Source organism: Henckelia pumila, chromosome 4, assembly GCF_033568475.1.
Source record: "Henckelia pumila isolate YLH828 chromosome 4, ASM3356847v2, whole genome shotgun sequence".
NCBI lineage: Eukaryota > Viridiplantae > Streptophyta > Magnoliopsida > Lamiales > Gesneriaceae > Henckelia > Henckelia pumila.
In genome coordinates, this window is record NC_133123.1 from 156,786,587 (window position 1) to 156,807,868 (window position 21,282).

The 21,282-nt window shown below is 32.5% G+C and overlaps 1 protein-coding gene and 1 long non-coding RNA gene across 4 annotated transcripts; one reads left to right on the top strand and one right to left on the bottom strand.

Moving 5' to 3' along the window:
• The first annotated feature begins 2,002 nt into the window (after positions 1-2,002).
• LOC140862158 (protein ENHANCED PSEUDOMONAS SUSCEPTIBILITY 1-like) lies at positions 2,003-12,857 on the top strand. Its single transcript, XM_073265157.1, has 4 exons — positions 2,003-2,024; positions 2,139-2,681; positions 11,910-12,056; positions 12,092-12,857. The coding sequence occupies exons 1-4, from the start codon at positions 2,003-2,005 to the stop codon at positions 12,571-12,573; spliced, it is 1,194 nt and encodes a 397-aa protein (XP_073121258.1). The 3' UTR covers positions 12,574-12,857.
• Positions 12,858-17,312: 4,455 nt separating this feature from the next.
• LOC140865455 (uncharacterized) lies at positions 17,313-20,283 on the bottom strand. 3 transcript variants are annotated; one of them, XR_012144593.1, is made up of 4 exons: positions 19,959-20,283; positions 18,791-19,855; positions 17,754-17,981; positions 17,313-17,688 (listed from the first exon to the last, which is right to left on the bottom strand). It is a non-coding gene; the product is annotated as an uncharacterized lncRNA (long non-coding RNA). The 3 variants fall into 3 exon arrangements; XR_012144591.1 differs by having other exon boundaries at positions 17,315-17,688; positions 17,754-17,934; XR_012144592.1 differs by having other exon boundaries at positions 17,315-17,688; positions 17,754-17,934; positions 19,948-20,283.
• Positions 20,284-21,282: the final 999 nt, after the last annotated feature.

The window sequence follows — 21,282 nt, forward strand, 5'->3', positions numbered from 1 at the left end:
TAATCAAATTTGAATGCATTAAATATTTATGAAAATTCAGTTTACACCCAAACCGCACACTGAAACCGAATTCTATTTCTAGTCGGTTTTACCATGTATTAATTGTCACAGTGATCGAAATCAATACCTCCTCTGTCGACTTGGAATCAATTAACATGAAAGAAAACAGTTGATCAGACTATTCACAAGACAAATATAAATCTGACAATCAATAAAATAAAATTAACTCTGAAAAATCCCAAACAAACATTCAAGTTTTCTACATAAATTTGTTCGGCCCAATCACGCCGTCTTGGTTGAAAACAAACTACTCAATAATTAAAAACAATAATTCAAAAATAAAAATAAGAAGAAGAAAAGAAAAGAAAAGAGAAATCTTCTCTTCCAAGCCTGTAGCCGCCTCCGCTCTGTTGTCTGCGCTCTGGAACTTCGGAACCCTCAAAAATATGTTATATCTTGTATATATATGGTCCGGAACGCCTACCAGTTAATTTCCTCTCAAAACAAGGAATTTTCGGAATACATATGACCCCGGAACACGCGCGCGCACGCGGAATAGGCCTCGCGCGTGCGCAGCACATAAAAACAGAGATCAAGACGTCCGACTCGCGCGCGCGCGAGCTTGATTCCCGCGCGCTCGCAGTACAAATTTTCTGCACCGATTGACAAATTTCAAAAATTTATTTCTCGAGATCTAGCCGTCGGATCGAGCTGAAATTTAGACAGCAGCTTCAAAACAACTTGAACTTTAATCTGAATGGTGAAGATTGGATTTGGATCTATTTAAAATTAAATTTTATTTTTCGAACAAAGCTGCTCCGTAATTCACACTTCAAAAATCCATTTTCCGACAAAATCAACCCGAGGAGTGAAATACACACACATGCACTAAAAAACATAAAAACACATAAAAATAATATGAATGCATACAAAATAGACATAAACCTATCACGAAATAATGCACACAAAATGCACTTATCAATATTATATACAGATGTGTAAAATAATATTAGTACTCTCGTACACACGTTGCGTGTTTGTAAAGTTCGTATTTTTAAGAAAAAAATAGAATTTAAAAATACAAAAAATTAGTTTTTTCATAAATAAATAGTCACTTATAAAACGCAACAAATATATCAATTTTATAAGTGTGTGACATTTTCGTAATAAAAAGATATAAAAATTCAAAAGTCACAAAGTTAATGTCATTTTGGTAAATAAAAGAAAATTTAATAGCTAAGAAAATATAAAGACATATAAAAATTAAATGTCTTATTTTTATAATAATTTATTTTTTGTTGTGAATTAAATTAAGATATAATGGTAATTTTATCTCAACTTTAATCAATTAATTATAAGTTGGTTAATTAAAAGATATCAATTATAATAATAATATAGTAAGATGAGAAAATAAATAGTCACTTATAAAACACAATACATTTTTCATTTAAAGTACTGATAATATAAGTTTTTGAAGTACTGATAATGTTCAACGAGGTTTCACAATAAATATCCCCTTCACCAACTCAAAATCTCCCCAACCCATTATTAAACAAGAATTGGGTATCTGAAATATATATTTTTTTTGGATAAGCATATTATTAAACAAGATTGTGAACCCACGCAGTCAACTCTTTCAACCAGATTATTAAAAAGCATACAAAACAATTCATCTCTATATATATTACTCATCTATATCATTTTTTTTTACGTAAGAACCCGTGACCGCTACTTTTCAGTGCGCTCTGGGTAAACTCCCAGATTAATGCAATAGCCTTCAAATTACGCTAGTCACGTAAACCATATTAGGCAAGCCCTATGTAACAGACTAGTCCAAGAAGGTGTTGGAAGAGGAAATCGAACTTCTGACCTATGACCAAAAGTAGTTCACCTACTCCACCAACTTAAACACCATTTGGAACATCCTTATCATATATTATTAAGCAAGATCGTGAATTATCCCCAGTTCCATACCATTACCAGAACACATTAAACATCAGGTATGACGGAAAATGAAATAGTACGTTCATGTATCGTTCAGATGGCGGCCTCGACCAACGGCGATGCAGCCGCCATTTCGAAGATGGAGTTGGCTCCATAGGATCTCTACTGTCTCTCAATCTGCTACATTCAAGTAGGAATCGTGTTTCGCAATCCTAGAATATCCGATGAAGAATTCAAGAAAACCTTGGTGGATCACCTCAAAACCTCACTTTCAAGAACATTAAACTTCTTCCCTCCCCTAGCGGGCCGATTGGGAGCCACTGAAAGCGACGATGGGACGAGCTCTTTCTTCGTAGACTGCAACAATGCCGGAGCCGAGTTCACTCATGCCATCACCTCGGGCGTGTCGGTTTCCGACATCTTGGATCCCATCTATGTACCTGAGAATATTGTTTCTTCATTTTTTCCAATGAATAAGATTTGCAATGTGGAAGGGGTTTCCAAGCCATTGCTCGGGGTGCAAGTCACGGAGCTAGAAGACGAGTTCTTCATCGGCTGCTCCGCGAATCATATCATAGTAGACGGGTATTATTTCTGGCATTTCTTGAATTCTTGGTCTGAAATATCCCGTGGTTCCGAAACTATATCGAAAGTCCCTGTTTTCCAACGCTGGATTCCTGAAAGCATCAAACTCCCGATCCGTTTTCCAGCGCCATTTGAAAGGCGAAACATGTTCGGTGTTGGAAAAGATAGCCAAATTTAATTCACTTTTATGTAGCGGAAGCTTTTGATTCTTTTCCCCTTCAGTGATACTATCGGATCAAAGTTTCTCCATGGTATCAATATCAATCAAGATAATAAGCACGAAGAAAACAACACAAGGATTTTTACGTGAAAAACCCAAATTAGGGAAAAACCACGGGACCGAAGTCCACCAAAAAAATCTCCACTATATCAATAATGGGTACAACACATTCCTATAATATTAGGAGATAACAACGATGCTCCCTAGAACAACTTAAGGGATACCAAGAACTTCAAGAATAATAATTCTTGGATGACACACTCAATCTCACTTTACAAGTGGAACTCACACAAATCTAATCACATAGAAAATTCTTTCTGATGTGGAAGATCGGACATCTCCGCAACCACAGAGCATACTAAAATTTATCTAAATGACTAGGCTACAAAAAACACTCTTTATTGCTTGTGTTTTTGGGATTTCTTGGGATGGTTTTGGAGCAAAGGTTTGTGATCTATTTATAGGAAAAATTTGGGGGGTTGTTGAAGTGTAAACCATGGTGTGAATGGCATCAAGTTTGGTAGCCACCATGGTTGAAATTTGATTTGTTCAATCCAAAATGTGTTTGAATTCCAACAATTCTTCCCCTCAAACTCATTTTGTAGATTCAATCAGACCCGCTGCACTTCTACAGCTTTCCAACTTTTCTTTTGGCAATGACTGTGAACATATCGGAACCATTTTCATCTGTATGTATCTTCTCAAGATGTAACAACTTGTCGTTTAACGCATCTCGGATCCAATGATACCTCACATCAATATGCTTCGATCTTGAGTGTAAACTGGAGTTTTTACTTAGATGGATTGCGCTCTGACTATCACAGTAGAGCGTAAACTTGTCTTGCCTTAGGCCTAACTCTTGTAGAAACTTCTTCAACCATAGAAGTTCTTTGCATGCTTCGGTCATGGCTATGTACTCGGCTTCTGTTGTGGATAATGCCACACACTTTTGAAGTTTTGATTGCCATGAGACTGCTCCCCTGCAAATGTCATCAAGTATCCGGATGTGTACTTTCTAGAATCAACACCACCAGCCATATCTGCATCAGTGTATCCTTCTAACACAGGTAGGTTAGTTCCAAATCTCAAACAAAATCTAGAAGTACCTCTCAGATATCGGAATATCCATTTCACTGCTGACCAGTGATCTTTTCCTGGATTTGAGAGAAATCGACTTACCACGCCAATTGCGTGAGCGAGGTCAGTTCTCGTGCATACCATTGCATACATCAAACTGCCGGCTGCTGAAGCATAAGGAACACTTTCCATTTCTTTCTTTTCTTCATCACTTGTAGGACATTGACCTGAACTTAGTTTGAAATGCCCTGCAAGTGGAGTGCCAAAGGTCTTTGCCTTATCCATTTTGAATCTTTCAAGAGCTTTCTCAATGTATTGTTCTTGAGATAAACACAGCTTTTTATTTGTCCTGTCCTTGGAGATCTTCATTCCAAGAATCTGTTTCGCTGGTCCTAAATCTTTCATTGCAAAAGACTTGTCAAGCTCCCCCTTAAGCTTGTCTATCTTGGTTGAATCGTGACCAATGATCAACATATCATCAACATACAACAATAGTATGATGATATCATTATCATCATATTTCTTAAGAAATACGCAGTGATCAGAAATGGTTCTCCTGTACCCGTGACTCATCATGAATGAATCGAACTTTTTGTACCACTTCCTTGGGGCTTGCTTCAATCCATACAAGCTTTTGTTCAACCGACAGACCATGTTTTCTTTGCCTTTGACTCTAAATCCTTCTGGTTGATCCATATATATTTCTTCATCTAGATCACCTTTCTTTTGGTTGAAACCTTTTACGACCAAACTTGCTTTGTACCTCAGTCGTGATCCATTTTCTTCAGTCTTCAACCTGTAAACCCATTTATTTTTAAGTGCTCTCTTACCTTTCGGTAGATTTACCAATCCATAGGTATGATTGTCATGAAGCGATTGCATCTCATCTTTCATCGCTTCGATCCACTTATCTTTTTGATCACTTGATACAGCTTCTTTAAAACTTTCTGGTTCTCCACCATCAATGAGCATCACATATTCATGTGGACTTTATCTTGTAGAAGGTATTCTTTGTCTGGTTGACCTTCTAATCTCTGTCTCGAAAGGTGAATCTGAAGAGTTGTCTTGAGAATTATCTGGTTCAACTAACTCTTCATGATCACTCTGCATATCTCCCCCATGATCACGAACTATGGGTGAACGAACAGAATCTAGATTGACTGGGATTTCTGAACTGGATGGTTGTGATTCTTTATTGTGTTCAACATCACAACCAATCTCATTTTCAAGAAATACAACATCTCGGCTTCTAACAATCTTTTGATTTACTGGATCCCATAGTCGATATCCGAACTCTTCATGGCCATAACCCAAAAATATGCACTTTTTGGACTTATCATCAAGCTTGAATCTTTCATCTTTTGGAATATGAACAAAGGATCTGCATCCAAACACTCTCAAGTGTTTGTAGGAGACGTCTTTCCCAAACCAAACTCTTTCAGGAACATCACCATCTAACGGAGCTGATGGAGAAAGGTTGATCAAATCAATTGCAGTTCTCATAGCTTCACCCCAAAAGGAATTGGGCAATTTGGACTGAGATAACATGCACTTTATCCTCTCACAAATTGTTATGTTCATTCTTTCAGCCACACCGTTGTGCTGAGGTGTTTTTGGAACACTTTTCTCAAGCCTGATTCCATGAGTTGAGCAATATTGCTCAAATGGACCCCTGTATTCGCCACCATTATCTGCGCGAACACATTTCAGTTTCAATCCAGTTTCTCTTTCAACTTTTGCATGAAAATTCTTAAAGATCTCAAGAACATGATATTTAGATTTTAACGCAAAGCACCAGACCTTTTGGGAGAATCGATAAAGGTCACGAAATATAGAGCACCACCGAGAGTTCTATCTTTCATATAGCACAAGTCTGTGTGAACTAAATCCAAGCGTTGAGTTTTTCTAGATGGAGAAAAACTTTGAAATTCAACTTTGTGTTGTTTTCCAGCTAGACAATCAACACAGGTTTCCAAGTGCATACTAGATACTTCAGGTAGGAGTTTCTTTCTAGCCAAAGTTTTCATTCCTTTTTGGCTTATGTGTCCAAGTCTTTTGTGCCATAATTCAATGGAGGAATTTTTCGTAGACGCGTTTACCTCTCCACTGGATACCTTAGCCTACATCAGATAGAGAGAGTTCTGCTTCACACCTTTAGCGATAATGAGAGAACCTTTGATGAGTTTCCATTTTCCTTCACCAAAGTGACTGACACAACCTTCATCATCAAGCTTTCCAGCAAAAATGATATTAAGTCGAATATCTGGAACATGGCGAACTTCTTTGAGAGTGAGACGAGATCCTGTATCTGTCTCCAAGACAATGCTCCCCATACCAATTACTTCTGTCATACCTTGATTGGCCATTCTAACTTTTCCAAAGTTTCCACTTGAGTAGGACGCAAACATATCTCTGTGTAGAGTGATATGATATGAAGCTCCAGAATCAATAATCCAATTAGTTTGTTGGTATGATATGTTGAAACATGCTTCATCGCCAAGAATGATAATATCTCCATCAGATGTACCTGCAGCTGTGTCTTTCTCTTCTGACTTTGTACCATTCCTTTGATCTCTCTTATTTTTCTTGCATTCTCTTTCGTAATGGTTTGGACCTCCACAATAATGATACTTGAATTCTTTTCTGGTCTTATACTTCCCCCTGGATTTGTCTCTTCCTTTCTAAGGACCTCTGGTGTAACTTCATCCTCGATTATCAGCCGTTTCTGTGACCAATGCCTTGGTTTCAGAGTTATATTCTTGCTCTTTTTTTCTAGACTCTTCAGTGAGAAGGCAATCTTTGACTGTTTGTAATGTCATTTTTCCATCAAGAGCAGAATTACTGAGCGATACCACAAGAGTATCCCAACTGTCAGGCAAAGAGCTCAGTAGTAACAAGGCTGTAACTTCATCATCTAGGGCAATCTTCATGGTGGTAGATTTGTTGATTAAACCCTAATAAGTATTTAGGTGCTCCGTCATATTTGCACTTTCTTTGTATCTGAGTCGTGCGATACTTCTGATAATTGAGGCTTTGTTCAAGGCATTCTTTCTCTCAAACATAGCTTCAATTTTTCTCCACAAAGCATCGGCTTTATCTTTGTTTGCAAAGTGATGGAAGATACTATGTTCGATAAAACGTCGTATGTAACCGACAGTTTTTCGATGTAGTATAATCCATTCTTCATTTGATTGATTTTCTGACTTGGCTTCATCACCACTCACTGGAAAGTAAAAATCTTTGCAATATAGCAGATCCAGCATGCTTGCCTTCCATATGGAATAGTTTGACCCGTTCAGTTTGAACATCCCTCCAAGGGGCTTCTCCATTGAACGCAGCTCTGATACCACTTGTTGGGAAAGATATCCAAATTTAATTGACTTTTATGTAGCAGAAGCTTTTGATTCTTTTCCACCTTTAGTGATACTATCGGATCAAAGTTTCTCCATGGTATCAATATCAATCAAGATAATAAGCACGAAGAAAAAGACACAAGGATTTTTACGTGGAAAACCCAAATTAGGGAAAAACCACGGGACCGAAGTCCACCAAAAAAATCTCCACTATATCAATAATGGGTACAACACATTCCTATAATATTAGGAGATAACAACGATGCTCCCTAGAACAACTTAGGGGATACCAAGAACTTCAAGAATAATAATTCTTGGATGACACACTCAATCTCACTTTACAAGTGGAACTCACACAAATCTAATCACGTAGAAAATTCTTTTTGATGTGGAAGATCGGACATCGCCGCAACCACAGAGCATACTAAAATTTATCTAAACTAGTAAACAACACGTGTGATGCACGTGGTGACACTTTGTTTTTATAATATATATTTATTTTTTATAATTAAATTTAGTGAGATTTTTAGGCCTCATTATAAAAATCATATAAAATTAAATTATTAATTATGAAATCAACTCAAATAATATAATGATAAATCTTTTTCACTTTATTTCATGTTAATGGTGAATTTATATTTTCAATCCTGTAAATTGAATGTTTTTTTATTTTTAATCATGTCACGATGCATTTTATTTTATTTATGTCATTCGTATATAATTTTTATTTGATCATTTAACTCACATATTTTTTTTTGTTTTGTTATCATAATCTATCATGTTTCTCGATCATAAAAAGATCAATATTCAAGTTAGATATAATTCCTCCATCCCAATTATATAAGTCGTGTTTGGTTGTTTGTTTGTTTTTGTCTCAAATTTATAGGCATATATATACAATTTTAGTAATATTTTTTTACACTATACCCTTATTTTAATTTTTTGAATACATTCAAAGGAATAAATAAATAGAAAGTGTACAAAATTTATTTTCTCGATGAGTTTTTTAATACGTGAAAAAACCTACACTATAGAATCACAACGGAGAATATGAAATGAGTCTAATTAGACTCATTACCTAAGTATCAATTATATAATTTGTTCAAAATAAAGAAAATAATCCACTAAACCATCAAATTTATTAATTTAAATATTTGTATCATAATAATCAAACTCATATATATTATCATTATTAATAAATTTGTATATTTATTATTAAAAATTTTCTCTTTCTTAAATATATAAAATATTAAAGGTTTAATTTATAATTTAAAAATTTCATAAATATAAATTTTTAATTATAAATTTTTATATTAATGTCGTAATTTTTAGTTTTTAGTTTTAAAAAAAATTATGTATCAAATGTAATATTGATAACTAATAATCACTTTAAAGTTATGGAGATTCATTATTACTCATGTCTATCTATGGTTATAAGTCCATAATTTGACATTATCATTAGTATTTATATTGGATTGAAAAAGTTAGTGTAAAAATAATTGGGAAAATTGATTTTTTTTGTCCGATATGTTTATCACTTTGCGATTTTGGTCCTTTATATTTTCATATTTCAGTTTTAGTCTGCTATCTTTATTTTTTTTGGAAATTTTAGTTTTTTTTTCGGATGTGGCGATGATGTGACACCAATACAGTGCTGATGTGTACAATTTTACGTAAGCATTTTCGAAAAAAAACTGAAATTGCCAAAAATCAGAACATGCAGGACTAAAACAGAAATATGAAAACATAGAGGACCGAAATCGTAAAGTGAGAAACATACAAGAGCAGAATTGCAGTTTTTCCAAAATAATTTTTCATATATCTCCTTACCATGTTAAATGGTCATTAATGATTGCAATTATTATTAAGATTTAATTAAGTAGAATAAAAATTTAATTCTACTAATGATTTTTCATATAATATCTCTTCTCCATATTACACATAAATTAATTTGTAGAGAGAGTTGGTCTTTTCATTTTATAATTTATTCACTCATATGTATATATTATATTATATATAATATCAATGACGTTGGTTAAATTGGTATATTTGAAAAGTTAATAATGTTAAATATATAATTGTTCTGCTCATAAATATTTCACTTGGTTTAATTTATTATTTATTTTTTTGAAGTGTTAGTTTGTTTATAAATATACTACATTAGTTTAATAAAATTTGCTAAAAAATAATGTTTTAGTAACTGTTAATTAAGATGCTAATTATAATTACTTAATTCAAAATAAAATCCTATAGCACTATTAAAATAAGTTTTATCATTTATTTAATATTCCTTATAATTAAATGAAATAATTTTTTTTAATTTTTGTAAAAGTATAAATTTTAAAATCGTCTCTTAGCTTCCCGTCACAATTTTAAATACTAAAGAAATAACCAAATAAAATTCAAATTCCAATTATTTAATACAAAATAAAATCATATAGCATTATTAAAATAAGTTTTTATAATTTATTTAATAGTCTTCATAGGTAAATGAAATATTTTTTTATTTTTGAAAAAATTTAAACTTTAAAATTTGTATTTTTTGGCATTTAATTTTCAATTGATAAATAATAAATTTTATTTTTTAATTGTTAATCAAATCAATGTAGTATATAAGTAAGTCATAAAGGCATAAACCATATTTTTTTCTTCCTTTTATGCCCCAACTAATATCTCACATTTACATTTATATCTCAAACTATCTTCAATCCAGTAAAAAATAACAAAAATATAATCATGAAATTACTAAATATTTAACTTCTAATTTTTATCATTTCATACGTGTTTTAAATCTCTTTCAATAAATTATTTTATAATGAATTGTTAAAATATAAAAATATGTTTCTCAAAAAATAAATCCTAGAGAAATAACCAAATAAAATTCTTATTCTAATTATTTAATTCAAAATAAAATCCTATAGCAGTATTAAAATAAGTTTTTATCATTGTCAAAAAAATAAGTTTTTATCATTTATTTAATAGTCCTCATAAGTAAATGAAATATTTTTTTTAATTTTTGAAGAAGTCTAAAATTTAAAATTGTGTCTGTTGGTATTAAAATAAAAATGATTCTTTTAAAAAAAAAATTATCATGTTTTATTTATAATAATTTTATGAATATGATGAAAATAAATTAAAATATAATGTTGTATTCAATGATTCAAAAAATATTAAAGTAAATGAAATAATTTTTTTAAAATTTTTTAAAAAATCTGAATTTTAAAATTGTTTCTCTTGGCTTCCCGACAATATTTTAAATACTAAAGAAATAACCAAATAAAATTCAAATTCCAATTATTAATACAAAAAAAAAATCATATAGCATTATTAAAATAAGTTTTTATAATTTATTTAGTCTTCATAGGTAAATGAAATATTTTTGTTTACTTTTTGAAAATATTTAAACTTTAAAATTTGTGTTTTTTGGCATTTAATTTTCAATTGATAAATAATCAATTTTATTTTTTAATTGTTAATCAAATCAATGAAGTATATAAGTAAGTCGTAAATGCATAAACCACATTTTTTTTCTTCTTTTTATTCCCCAACTAATATCTCACATTTACATTTATATCTCAAACTATCTTCAATGTAGTAAAAAATAACAAAAATATAATCATGAAATTACTAAATATTTAACTTCTAATTTTTATCATTTCATATGTGTTTTAAATCTCTTTCAATAAATTATTTTATAATGAATTGTTAAAATATAAAAATACATTTCTCAAAAAATAAATCCTAAAGAAATAACCAAATAAAATTCTTATTCTAATTATTTAATTCAAAATAAAATCCTATATCAGTATTAAAATAAGTTTTTATCCTTGTCAAAAAAAAATAAGTTTTATCATTTATTTAATAGTACTCATAAGTACATGAATTTTTTTTTTTTGAAAAATTCTAAACTTTAAAATTGTGTCTCTTGGTATTAAAATAAAAATGATTCACTTAGAAAATTCATAAATAATTTTTTTCAAAAAATAAAGCCTAAAGAAATAACCAAATAAAATTCTTATTCTAATTATTTAATTCAAAATAAAATCCTATAGCAGTATTAAAATAAATTTTTATCCTTGTCAAAAAAACAATTTTTTATCATTATTTTAATAGTCCTCATAAGTAAATGAAATATTTTTTTAATTTTTGAAGAAGTCTAAAATTTAAAATTGTGTCTGTTGGTATTAAAATAAGAATGATTCTTTTAGAAAATTTAAAAATAATTTTTTTCTTATGTTTTCTTTATAATAACTTTATGAATATGATGAAAATCAATTAAAATATAATGTTGTATTCAATGATTCAAAAAAATAAATGCACCACTTTAATGAATAAGCAACACATTAATTCTCCTCAATTTTAATATCCCAAATTTGACCCTAATTTTTACACCATTTTTCCACACAATGCCCATGCAATTAATACACATAATTCATAGTTTTGGGCAATATAGTAAATACACAATAAAAAACTTTGCCCACCATTCATACTTATATAGTAGTAATAGATGACTAGGCTACAAAAAACACTCTTTATTGCTTGTGTTTTTGGGATTTCTTGGGATGGTTTTGGAGCAAAGATTTGTGATCTATTTATAAGAAAAATTTGGGGGGTTGTTGAAGTGTAAACCATGGTGTGAATGACATCAAGTTTGGTAGTCACCATGGTTGAACTTTGAATTGTTGAATCCAAAATGTGTTTGAATTCCAACATTCGTGACTTCGATTCAGCTCCATTGCTACAAAGGGTGTTTCATTTCAGCAAACAGAACATCGCTAAGCTCAAATCCAGGGCCAATTCTGAGGCGGGCACTGAAAAAATCTCATCTTTACAGTCTCTGTTAGCTCATGTATGGCTATCCCTGTTGCGCGGGAGACGTGCAGCAGCACTAAGCCTAACCCGGAGAATCAAGAAATTTACTTCTACATGCCCATTGGTACGAGAGAGAGAATACCTCTGCAGAATTCTTACTTCGGCAACGCGATTTACGCGGCGAAATTCGCGACAACAGAGGACGATATCTTGCATCATGGGCTGGGATATACGGCCATGAAGTTACACTGTGTGGTCGCCCAGCAAACTATGGAACAACCGATCAAAACAATGGAACACTGGGTGGCAAATGCTACGATGCCGCCTAGTGTGGGTCGAAATAGTAATGTTTGTATGGTTAGTAGCTCCCCGAAGTTCGACGTGTATGGGAACGACTTCGGATGGGGAAAACCGAGTACTGAGAGGAATGGGATCGGGTCGAAATTCGACGGGAGAATCACAGTTTTTGCGGCTGCGAATTCTGACGGCATCAACGTGGCAGCTTACTCAACCAAGGAAACCCTGGAGGCGATGGCAAATGACGCTGAGTTCATGGAGGCTGTTACCTTCGGAGTTAATTAATGGAGATTTAATATATTCGATCCCTATATATAAATCCAAGTCTAACGGGCTATGGTTCCCATTCGTGACCCAAATAATTGGGGAAAATCACTGGGAAAATCAAACATCAATTTGCTGGTATTGCGAACAAGCTCGCCTAGAGTTTTAGTTCCAGAAAGATACAAAATCTTAGGATTGGAAACAAGTTTTGGCCTCAACTCTCAGAATACAAGGAAAGTGTAGTTTCACTTAGTCAATGACATGAAACTAAGGGTGTCCATCGATATATTCGGTTTGATTTTCGGTTTTTTGGGATGATATATTGATGCATTTATTTAATTAAATATCAAAAAAGTTAAGAGCACGATTGTCTACATTATTATTTGTTGATGCATTTATATTCATATAATAGAAAAAAAAAATTAAAAGCTCAGTATTTATAACCAGTTTTTTTTTTTTTTTTTTGAAACTTATAACCAGTTGTATGATTTGAAGAACGATTATTATGTGATATGCCCTTAATTCGAACCTTTATTAATATATTCCACATGCAACTTTGTCTCAAGTTAAATTGGCTAGGCTATATAAAAAGATGGGACTATATTCTGCCAAGCAATAACCCAACTTTTATTAGAGAATGAGCCTGCAGAAAATAATTAACAAGTGGCTAAAATTTAATATATCTGAAAAAAGTGTGAGTTTAATTGTTAAATGTTTACTTTGTCCTTGTTCACGTGAACATTAAAATGATCAGAGTTTAGGTGTGAGTTTAATAACATTAAAATGGTGAGAGTTTAATTGTGAGTCTTTCTCTTAAATGCCTTCTTACTAATTTATTATTATGTTACATGAATTTTTATCCTACAAATATTTATTGTCCCTCGTTGTTCAATTAAACTTTTTTCATGTTCTCTTTGATTTATTGTTTAAATATAAAATAAATTGTGTTTTTAAGTTCAATGTGTAAATAATTTTGTTTATTATCCAAATTGTCTTAAATTTTAAACTATTGTCTTAAATTGATGTGTTTGTATCCACATTCGTGAATTTTTATGTATCCACTAAATCTTTTTCTTTTATTTTCACTAAATTTAAAAATTATTTATTTGATGTTAATCGTATTTAATGGAGATAAAGTGCAAAATTATAAATTTAGTTGTCATCATTTGAAACTTAATTGGATAAAAATAATAATATTAACATAAAAATAATTAAAATAATGATGACAATGTTATCAATCTTTTTATTTTAAAAAATGACAGCATATAAAAAAATACATTATTAAAATTTAATATTTACAATATAATATATCGAATTTTTATTTAATAATATCTAGGTAACTATATAATTTTTTATTAAAATAATTAGTTACGTATAATAACTTACCGATAATAGTAATAACATTATAAATAATTTAATTTAATAATAAAAAAAATAAATTAAATTTATCAAATCTATTATCTAATCTAATCTAATATCTAATACTATTATAAAAATATGAGTTTGAATTGTGATTTTTCATTATTATCCCTCAATTTGGTTCATGAAAAGTTTGTATCCAAATTTATATATAAAAGTTATTATAAAATTACAAATCCACACAAAATTAATTAATTAATGTGCATATAATAATGATTAGTAATACTAATAACTTCATATATACAACATTAAATAATAATAATAATAATAATAATAATAATACATATTTGTTTACATTATTATCCCTCAATTTGGTACATGAAAAGTTTTTATTCATATTTATATATAAAAGTTATTATAAATTAAAAATCCATACAGAATTAATTAATTTTTATGTATATATAATAATTATTAGTAATACTAATAACTCCATATATACAACAACAACAACAACAACAACAACAATAATAATAATAATTAGGAAATTTCATTGCATGAAAACCTATACAACATTAATTGATGATGATGTTAATAATAATAATAAATACATATAATAATTATTACCGATACTAATAATAAAAATAAATAAAGAAATTTGATTGTGTGTAGATATATCTCATAAAAAATAAAGTGTAAATTAGTTTTTATTCATATTTACGAATCTCTCGCTGCAGTGATCGCTAATCTGCCCTCAGAAATAAATTCCAACGGACGGATCGAGCTCGGACATAAATATGAAAGCTTGAAAAGGTTGGAGGCGTTAACAATGGAGGAGGAGGCGTGTAAGGGAGGATATGAAGAATGAGAGAAGTCATTCCAAGTCAAGATCATATATAAAATCCAATATTTGCGTTTTAGTCCCTGAAATTTCCAAAATTTTCAAAATAGACCCTGATCAAAATCAAGTCTGCTATTGAACTCTGCAATCTCCGATTAACTCAAATAAAGTCATTTAAGGTAAAATCGGGTCGTTACACCACTGATCGAGTTTGCGTACAACAACAGTTACCATTGCAGTATTGGTATGGCTTCGTTTGAGGCGTTGTACGAACGACGGTGTCGTACTCCACTATTCTGGGAGAAAGTGGGGGAGCGACAGGTAGAGGGACCAGAGTTAGTTCAGAATGCTGTTGATATTGTTGGACAGATCAAGAAAAAAATTAATACTGCGCATGATCGGTAGGCTAGTTATGCGAATGTCAAGCGCAGACCTTTGAAATTTGAAGTGGGCGAGAAAGTGTTTCTGAAAGTCTCACCATTTCGCAGGATTTTGAGATTCGGTCTCAAGGGTAAGCTATCTCCTAGGTTCATTGGTTCATTTGAGATTTTTGAAAGTGTTTATCTGGCTTACAGGTTGGCATTACCATCGTATTTTTCAAGTATCCATGACGTATTCCATGTTTCGTTGTTGCGACGGTATGTGGCAGATGAGTCTCATATTCTACAGCCGTCTGAGGTACAGTTGGATACAGATTTGACATACATGGAGAAACTTTTGTGTGTCATAGGTCATAAGGACAAGGTGTTACACAACAAGACCATTCCTCTTGTTCTAGTTCAGTGGCTGCGCCGAGGCACTGAAGAGGCCACTTGGAAACTTGAGAGTCGTATGCGTACAGATTATCCAAAGCTATTTTGAATTGTTATATTTTCAGAATGTATTTTGTAAAATAAATCAGTTTGAATAAAATATGTTTATTCAGTATTTACTGCATTCAGTACTTAAGATTGTTCGAGGACAAAATATCTTAAATAGGGGAGAATGTAGTATCCCGGGTCCATTTTACAAGATTAATTTAGTAAAAATGGTTAAACATGAATTAAGAGCTTAATTTGGATTTAATTGGACAATTTAAACCTTTTTGGCCAAGTCCAGTTCGGAAGGTCCGAACCATAATTCGGAGGGTACGAACTTCATGAAGATCGAAAGGTCCGATCTCAGTTCGGAAGCTCCAATCGTCTTCAGCCAGGTGTCAAAATGATGAGGTCATCTAGGTGACTTCATGGGAGATCGGAAGCTCCGGTCTGCTGACAAGGACAGTTGTCGGAACGTGGAGCTTGGTGTCGATTGGAAGCTCCGATCGCAAGGATCGGAGGCTCCGATCAATGCCTATAAATAGGTCATTCGAGATTTCATTTTCTCACACATTTTCCAAGTTTTTCTCTCGGTTTTAGCTTAGTTCTAGGTGTTTTGGGGTGTTTCCAGACTTCCTAGGCTTGGTCTGGAGGTTGGCGAGGTGCTCCAGGGCTACCGCGGAGAGGTGCCCAAGTTCTAGGACAGTCGTCATTAACGGGCTGACGACGGACGCAGGTATAGCTATGGATCCTTATAGTAAATAGGGAGTATGCTATAGTCTAATTAAGGCTTTTAGAATAATATTATTATGCATGAGTACATTACATTGTAGTACGAACGATAGGCTTTGACATAGAGCTGGTCTAGCTTGACTAAGTATTTGAGGTATGGAAGTATTTATTTGAGATCCACATGAGTATGCATGTATTATATGTTTGCATGTATTCTGTGATTGTATGATTTATATGATACAACATGTCATGACTGTATGTTGCATTTATATGCATATTGAGCCTTATTAGCTTAGTGGTAAACCGCTTACCCTACGAGTCGTGGATGGTTGGATACGTAAGTCTTGTGTAAGGTCACCATGCACTACAAGAAAAATGGCAAACGACAACGCTTTTTCCGCGTTGTTATTGTCACGAAAAAACGTTGTCGTAGCCAGTGTTGTGAAAGACCGCGGTCAAAGACAACGCGAAAAAAGCATTGTCGTTTTGAGCAAAGACAGCGCTTTTCGGTCAAAGGCAACGCGGAAAAAGCGTTGTCGTTTTGAGCAAAGACAACGCATAAAAAGCGTTGTCTTTGCTCAAAACGACAACGCTTTTTCCGCGTTGTCTTTGACCCCGTCTTTCACAACACTGGCTACGACAACGCTTTTTCGTAACCATAACAACGCGAAAAAAGCGTTGTGATATTTAAAAAAGACAACGCTTTTACCGCGTTGTCTTTTTTAGCAACGACAACACTTAAAATACCTACCATTTTTGTTGTAGTTCATGTAACCAAATAAAAGATGAGAGTAAAATATTATTACATTAGATTCAAGCAGTAATAATACTCATAATAACAGCAAGAAAAACTCAATCAAGCATCACCAACCACTCCACTTCAAACCAACGCAATTCCAACACACAAAGGAGAAGACATGAACACAATCACCAAAAACACCTAAAACATGGGGATGCTGATCTGAATTGATTTGTATTAATTTAGTAGTTAGTTATAGTCCATAATGTTAATCATGTTATAAGCACTATCTTAGCAGTAAGGAGACTATGAGAATTTATAATATCATCATCATATATATCATATATAAATGATGCTGATATAATAATATTCCTGCAGACATACAACCACAAAAATATAGAAATGTAGATATTCATGATAGAATAATATTCCTGCTTTGAGAATCCAACCATTTTGGATAATAGAAATGTAGATTGTGCCCATACCGTTGGTGGGGATCAATCTGTCAGAAGATTAAAAAAACCAAATAAATCATTATGAATTCTTGATCACTTGGCTGCTACCTAGTCACGACTCGAGAAAGTAAAAGAGTTTCAATGTATTTAGAGCTTCGAGCCAATGTTGCAAAGAACATTTCTGGGTTTGAAATTCTTGGATAAACCTTTTCCGACCTGCAAAAGTAAGCATTAGATAGCTAGCTTAAGACATCAGACGATATTGAAAATCAAAAAATTACCTTAGCAGCTCTTCTTGCCCATGACCACCGCGAAATCTCAGTCTCATGCTTATCGATGTCGAAGAAATATATGGAACTATGTTTCAGTTCTGCAAAATCCAGTAGCTTCCACCAACTCTATTCTACAGGAACTGCGCAATCAGCTAGCTTTCTCCTCCTTCGAAAGCCTTTTGTAAACCTTCTGCAAATTTATAGCAGCTTCATGTTTGGGCTTATTGAACCCTTAATCTGCTATGACAAATCATTTAAAAAACTTCACAAATACGAAGGGCTTACCAAGTGTTTGTTTTTATTCCTGTGAATTTTTTTTGTTGTTTGAGTTATATAATAATAATAATAATATATTATGATTTTTGGGCTTAATTGTCTCGGTATTGTTGGAATTGTTTTAAAAAAATTATTATTTTGAAGAAGCAATTATAAATTAAAGTATGGAAAAATCGGAGAAAAATAAGAACTCAACAGTGTTTGAAAACAAAGAAATGATCAATTGAGTGGAGTTAAATAAGTTATTCTAATAATATAATTTTACCAAAATCACTTTGCTGAATCAAGAATTATCATATGAATATATTTTGAATTTAATTAAATTAAGCGAAAGTTGATTTTTTAAACCAAAAGTCAAGAATCATTTTTTTTTACGATTGTAAACATTCTAAATGTAAATAGATTCATCCTTGCTAACAATACAACATTATATTATATATATCTCTACCAGCTCATGGAATTGCCCCTACTCGACCTTTTTTTTTACTGGACTTTTGGGAGCCAATGAATCGTTAAAATTATTATAAGACATGTCCATAAATAAATGCAGCAAAATAAAACAAAAATGGAAGACTCTTCTTGAAACATATCTTGATACTCATATAAACCATGGTATGTTCATAATTCATAGCTATCTATGAGTTAAAATAAACAATATGAACTCCAAATACAATCTGACCCCTAAAATATTAGCTACCCAAGATGTGTGACACAGATACCACATAAGCACTCAAACACAAAGCTGATAAAATAAATTTAGAGTAATTTACCAACTGGGTTCTGGTGTTCCTGCGAATTCCGTCAAGAGACTGTAACAAAGAGCAGGGACAGATCGCACACTTGCGCAAGAGCTAGCTGTGGCAGCGCACAAACTGCCGCAGCAAGTGAACCAACAAGAATCCAGCCACAAAACCTAATAAGAAAGCATCGCCAAAGTGAAGTTTTTCTTGACATTGTATTCGAATAAGCTGCTCGAACACGGTGATCAGATTCTTGATGAGGCTAACAAAATTTTCCACGGAACTGAAGTCGGAATATCTGCAACAGTAAGTTTCAAAACTACATAAAGTACCAGAAGTTATGATCAAAAGAGCTGAAACTCATAAGATACTTCAAAACCATATGAGCTACACAATTGGTTATTAAGATACTTTTTCTTCATTCCTATAATACACAAACTAAGATCCAAAATATGACAATCCACACAATGATATCTTTTCATTTATTGAAAGATTTGCGAAAGTGAAACCTTGAAAGTATATTATCAATCCACACAATGATATGATATCTTTAAAAAAACAAGCAATTCACTGGTATATTGAAATAATGGTACATAGGACTAGAAATGAAGGTTTGCAATGCATGATTGAAACAAGAGAAGACAACAATATTCAAATCGTTGTCCTGTAATAAAATGAAAGAAGATGCCAACCTTAAAATCATTTTTTTTCTCTGAAACTTCCAAAGTCGTTGTTTTACAGATGGGACACAAGTTCTTTAGTGTCAACCATTGCTTGATGCAGTTGATATGAAACTACTGTAGGCAAATTAATCTTTAGACTTGTAAATCTCTATGGTGCTCTATTTTAACATGGCATCTGCTTTGGTTATCTAAGAATGCACAATCTCTATGGTGCTCTATTTTAACACGGCATCTCCTGAAAGTTTATATCATTGTTTTAACACGGCACAATCTCTATGGTGCTCTATGGTGCTAAAAATAGAGAAAAAAAATAAAGCCAAACATATCTATGCTTGTAGTTGGAAGCCTCTCTCTCTTTAAAACCAAGCAGAAGTTCAGCTCGAGCAGACTCCACCTTATGCTCCATCTTGAGCTGCACAAAAAAAATCCCCAATTTTGAACACCTCCAAAACCCTAAATTAACTCCCAAACAAAAATCAGAAGGATGAAAAAAACGCAAGAAACTTATATATCACGTCGAGTAAATATTTGATTCTGTCTTCAAGAACATTCCTATCTTTGTGCAAATTCTGGGACAACTGGACCAAAGCGTTGAAAACTTTATCCCATTTTTGCTCGCGGTCCGAAGATTCGCCGGCAGATTTCCGTTTCTCCATTGCAGAGATCAAAGAACAAATAATAATTACGGAAATAACTACAAAATCGCAGAGTGAGAGTAAGGATTGAGGGATTTTTGGGAGCAATGGATCGAGAGAAAACGAAGAGGGCGTGGGAATGAACGTCTTTGAGTTGGCGATGAAGGGTTTGGGGATCGCGATGAAGGGTTTGGGGATTTTGGGTTTTTTTTTCAGACGTTCAAATGTAAGGGGAAAAAAAAGTTTTATTTAAAATTAAAAAAAAGGGTTTATCTACAACACTTTTTAAAAAGTGTTGTAGTACATATAAAAAAAACGCTCAAAGACAACGCTTTTTTAAAGCGTTGTCTTTAACCTAAAAAAACGCTTATAGACAGCACTTTTTAAAAAAAAGCGTTGTCTTTCATGAATTTAAAATATATATAGACAACGCTTTTCATTAAAAGCGTTGTAATTTAAAAAAAGACAACGCCTTTTACCAAAAGCGTTGTCTTTTAAGTGTTGTGTTTAAGCATTTTTGTTGTAGTGATGATTGGTTGGACACGTGTACTAGTATCAGGTCATCATGATCCACTGAGTATAGGAGTCACCTCCTGAGGCGACGGCGCAGCGTGCTATATACTCTGGGCTCGGTTTATGAGCATTTCTTGACCTGAGAGTCTTGGTACCCAATTTCACTTGCATACATGCACGTATAATGCTGTATACTCATACTCTCGTACTGAGCTTATCATGCTCACGTCCCGTACTTTGTTGTATTTAGACACTCTATTTCATGGGGCAGGTTTGCGACTGGATGAGGCGGGTGGTTCCATGAGGGCTTAGGTGACGAAGGACTAGCATAGTTTTGTCTAAGCTTTTGTTTAAGATGTATTTGGGTTAATACATTTTGGATATTCGATATGGTTGTATAAATATTTTATTTGGGGATTTATTTATGTTTTTCGCTGTTTAATTTTGGTGATTTATTTAATTAAGTTAAATGCATGCTTAAATTTTTGATTAATTGGTAATCACAGCGCGGGTCACTACAATTTAGGTCTCATTATATATAATAATTATTATTTAAAATATATAATAATTTTTAAAAAATTAGTTGGGTCCCCACCTTTGGCCCTGGGCAAAGGCCGTCTCTGAACTTAGGGTGGTTCACATATTTCCTGTATATAGATATATTATTTATCGTGAACTGGACGATTATCGT

Bases quoted from the DNA above. Each gene is read 5' to 3' on its own strand.
- LOC140862158 (XM_073265157.1), top strand. From the start codon at position 2,003: ATGACGGAAAATGAAATAGTAC. The intron at 2,682-11,909 runs GTGTTGGAAAAG...ACTTCGATTCAG, and splicing joins TGAAAGGCGAAACATGTTCG to CTCCATTGCTACAAAGGGTG. The intron at 12,057-12,091 runs GTGCAGCAGCAC...CGGAGAATCAAG, and splicing joins ATCCCTGTTGCGCGGGAGAC to AAATTTACTTCTACATGCCC.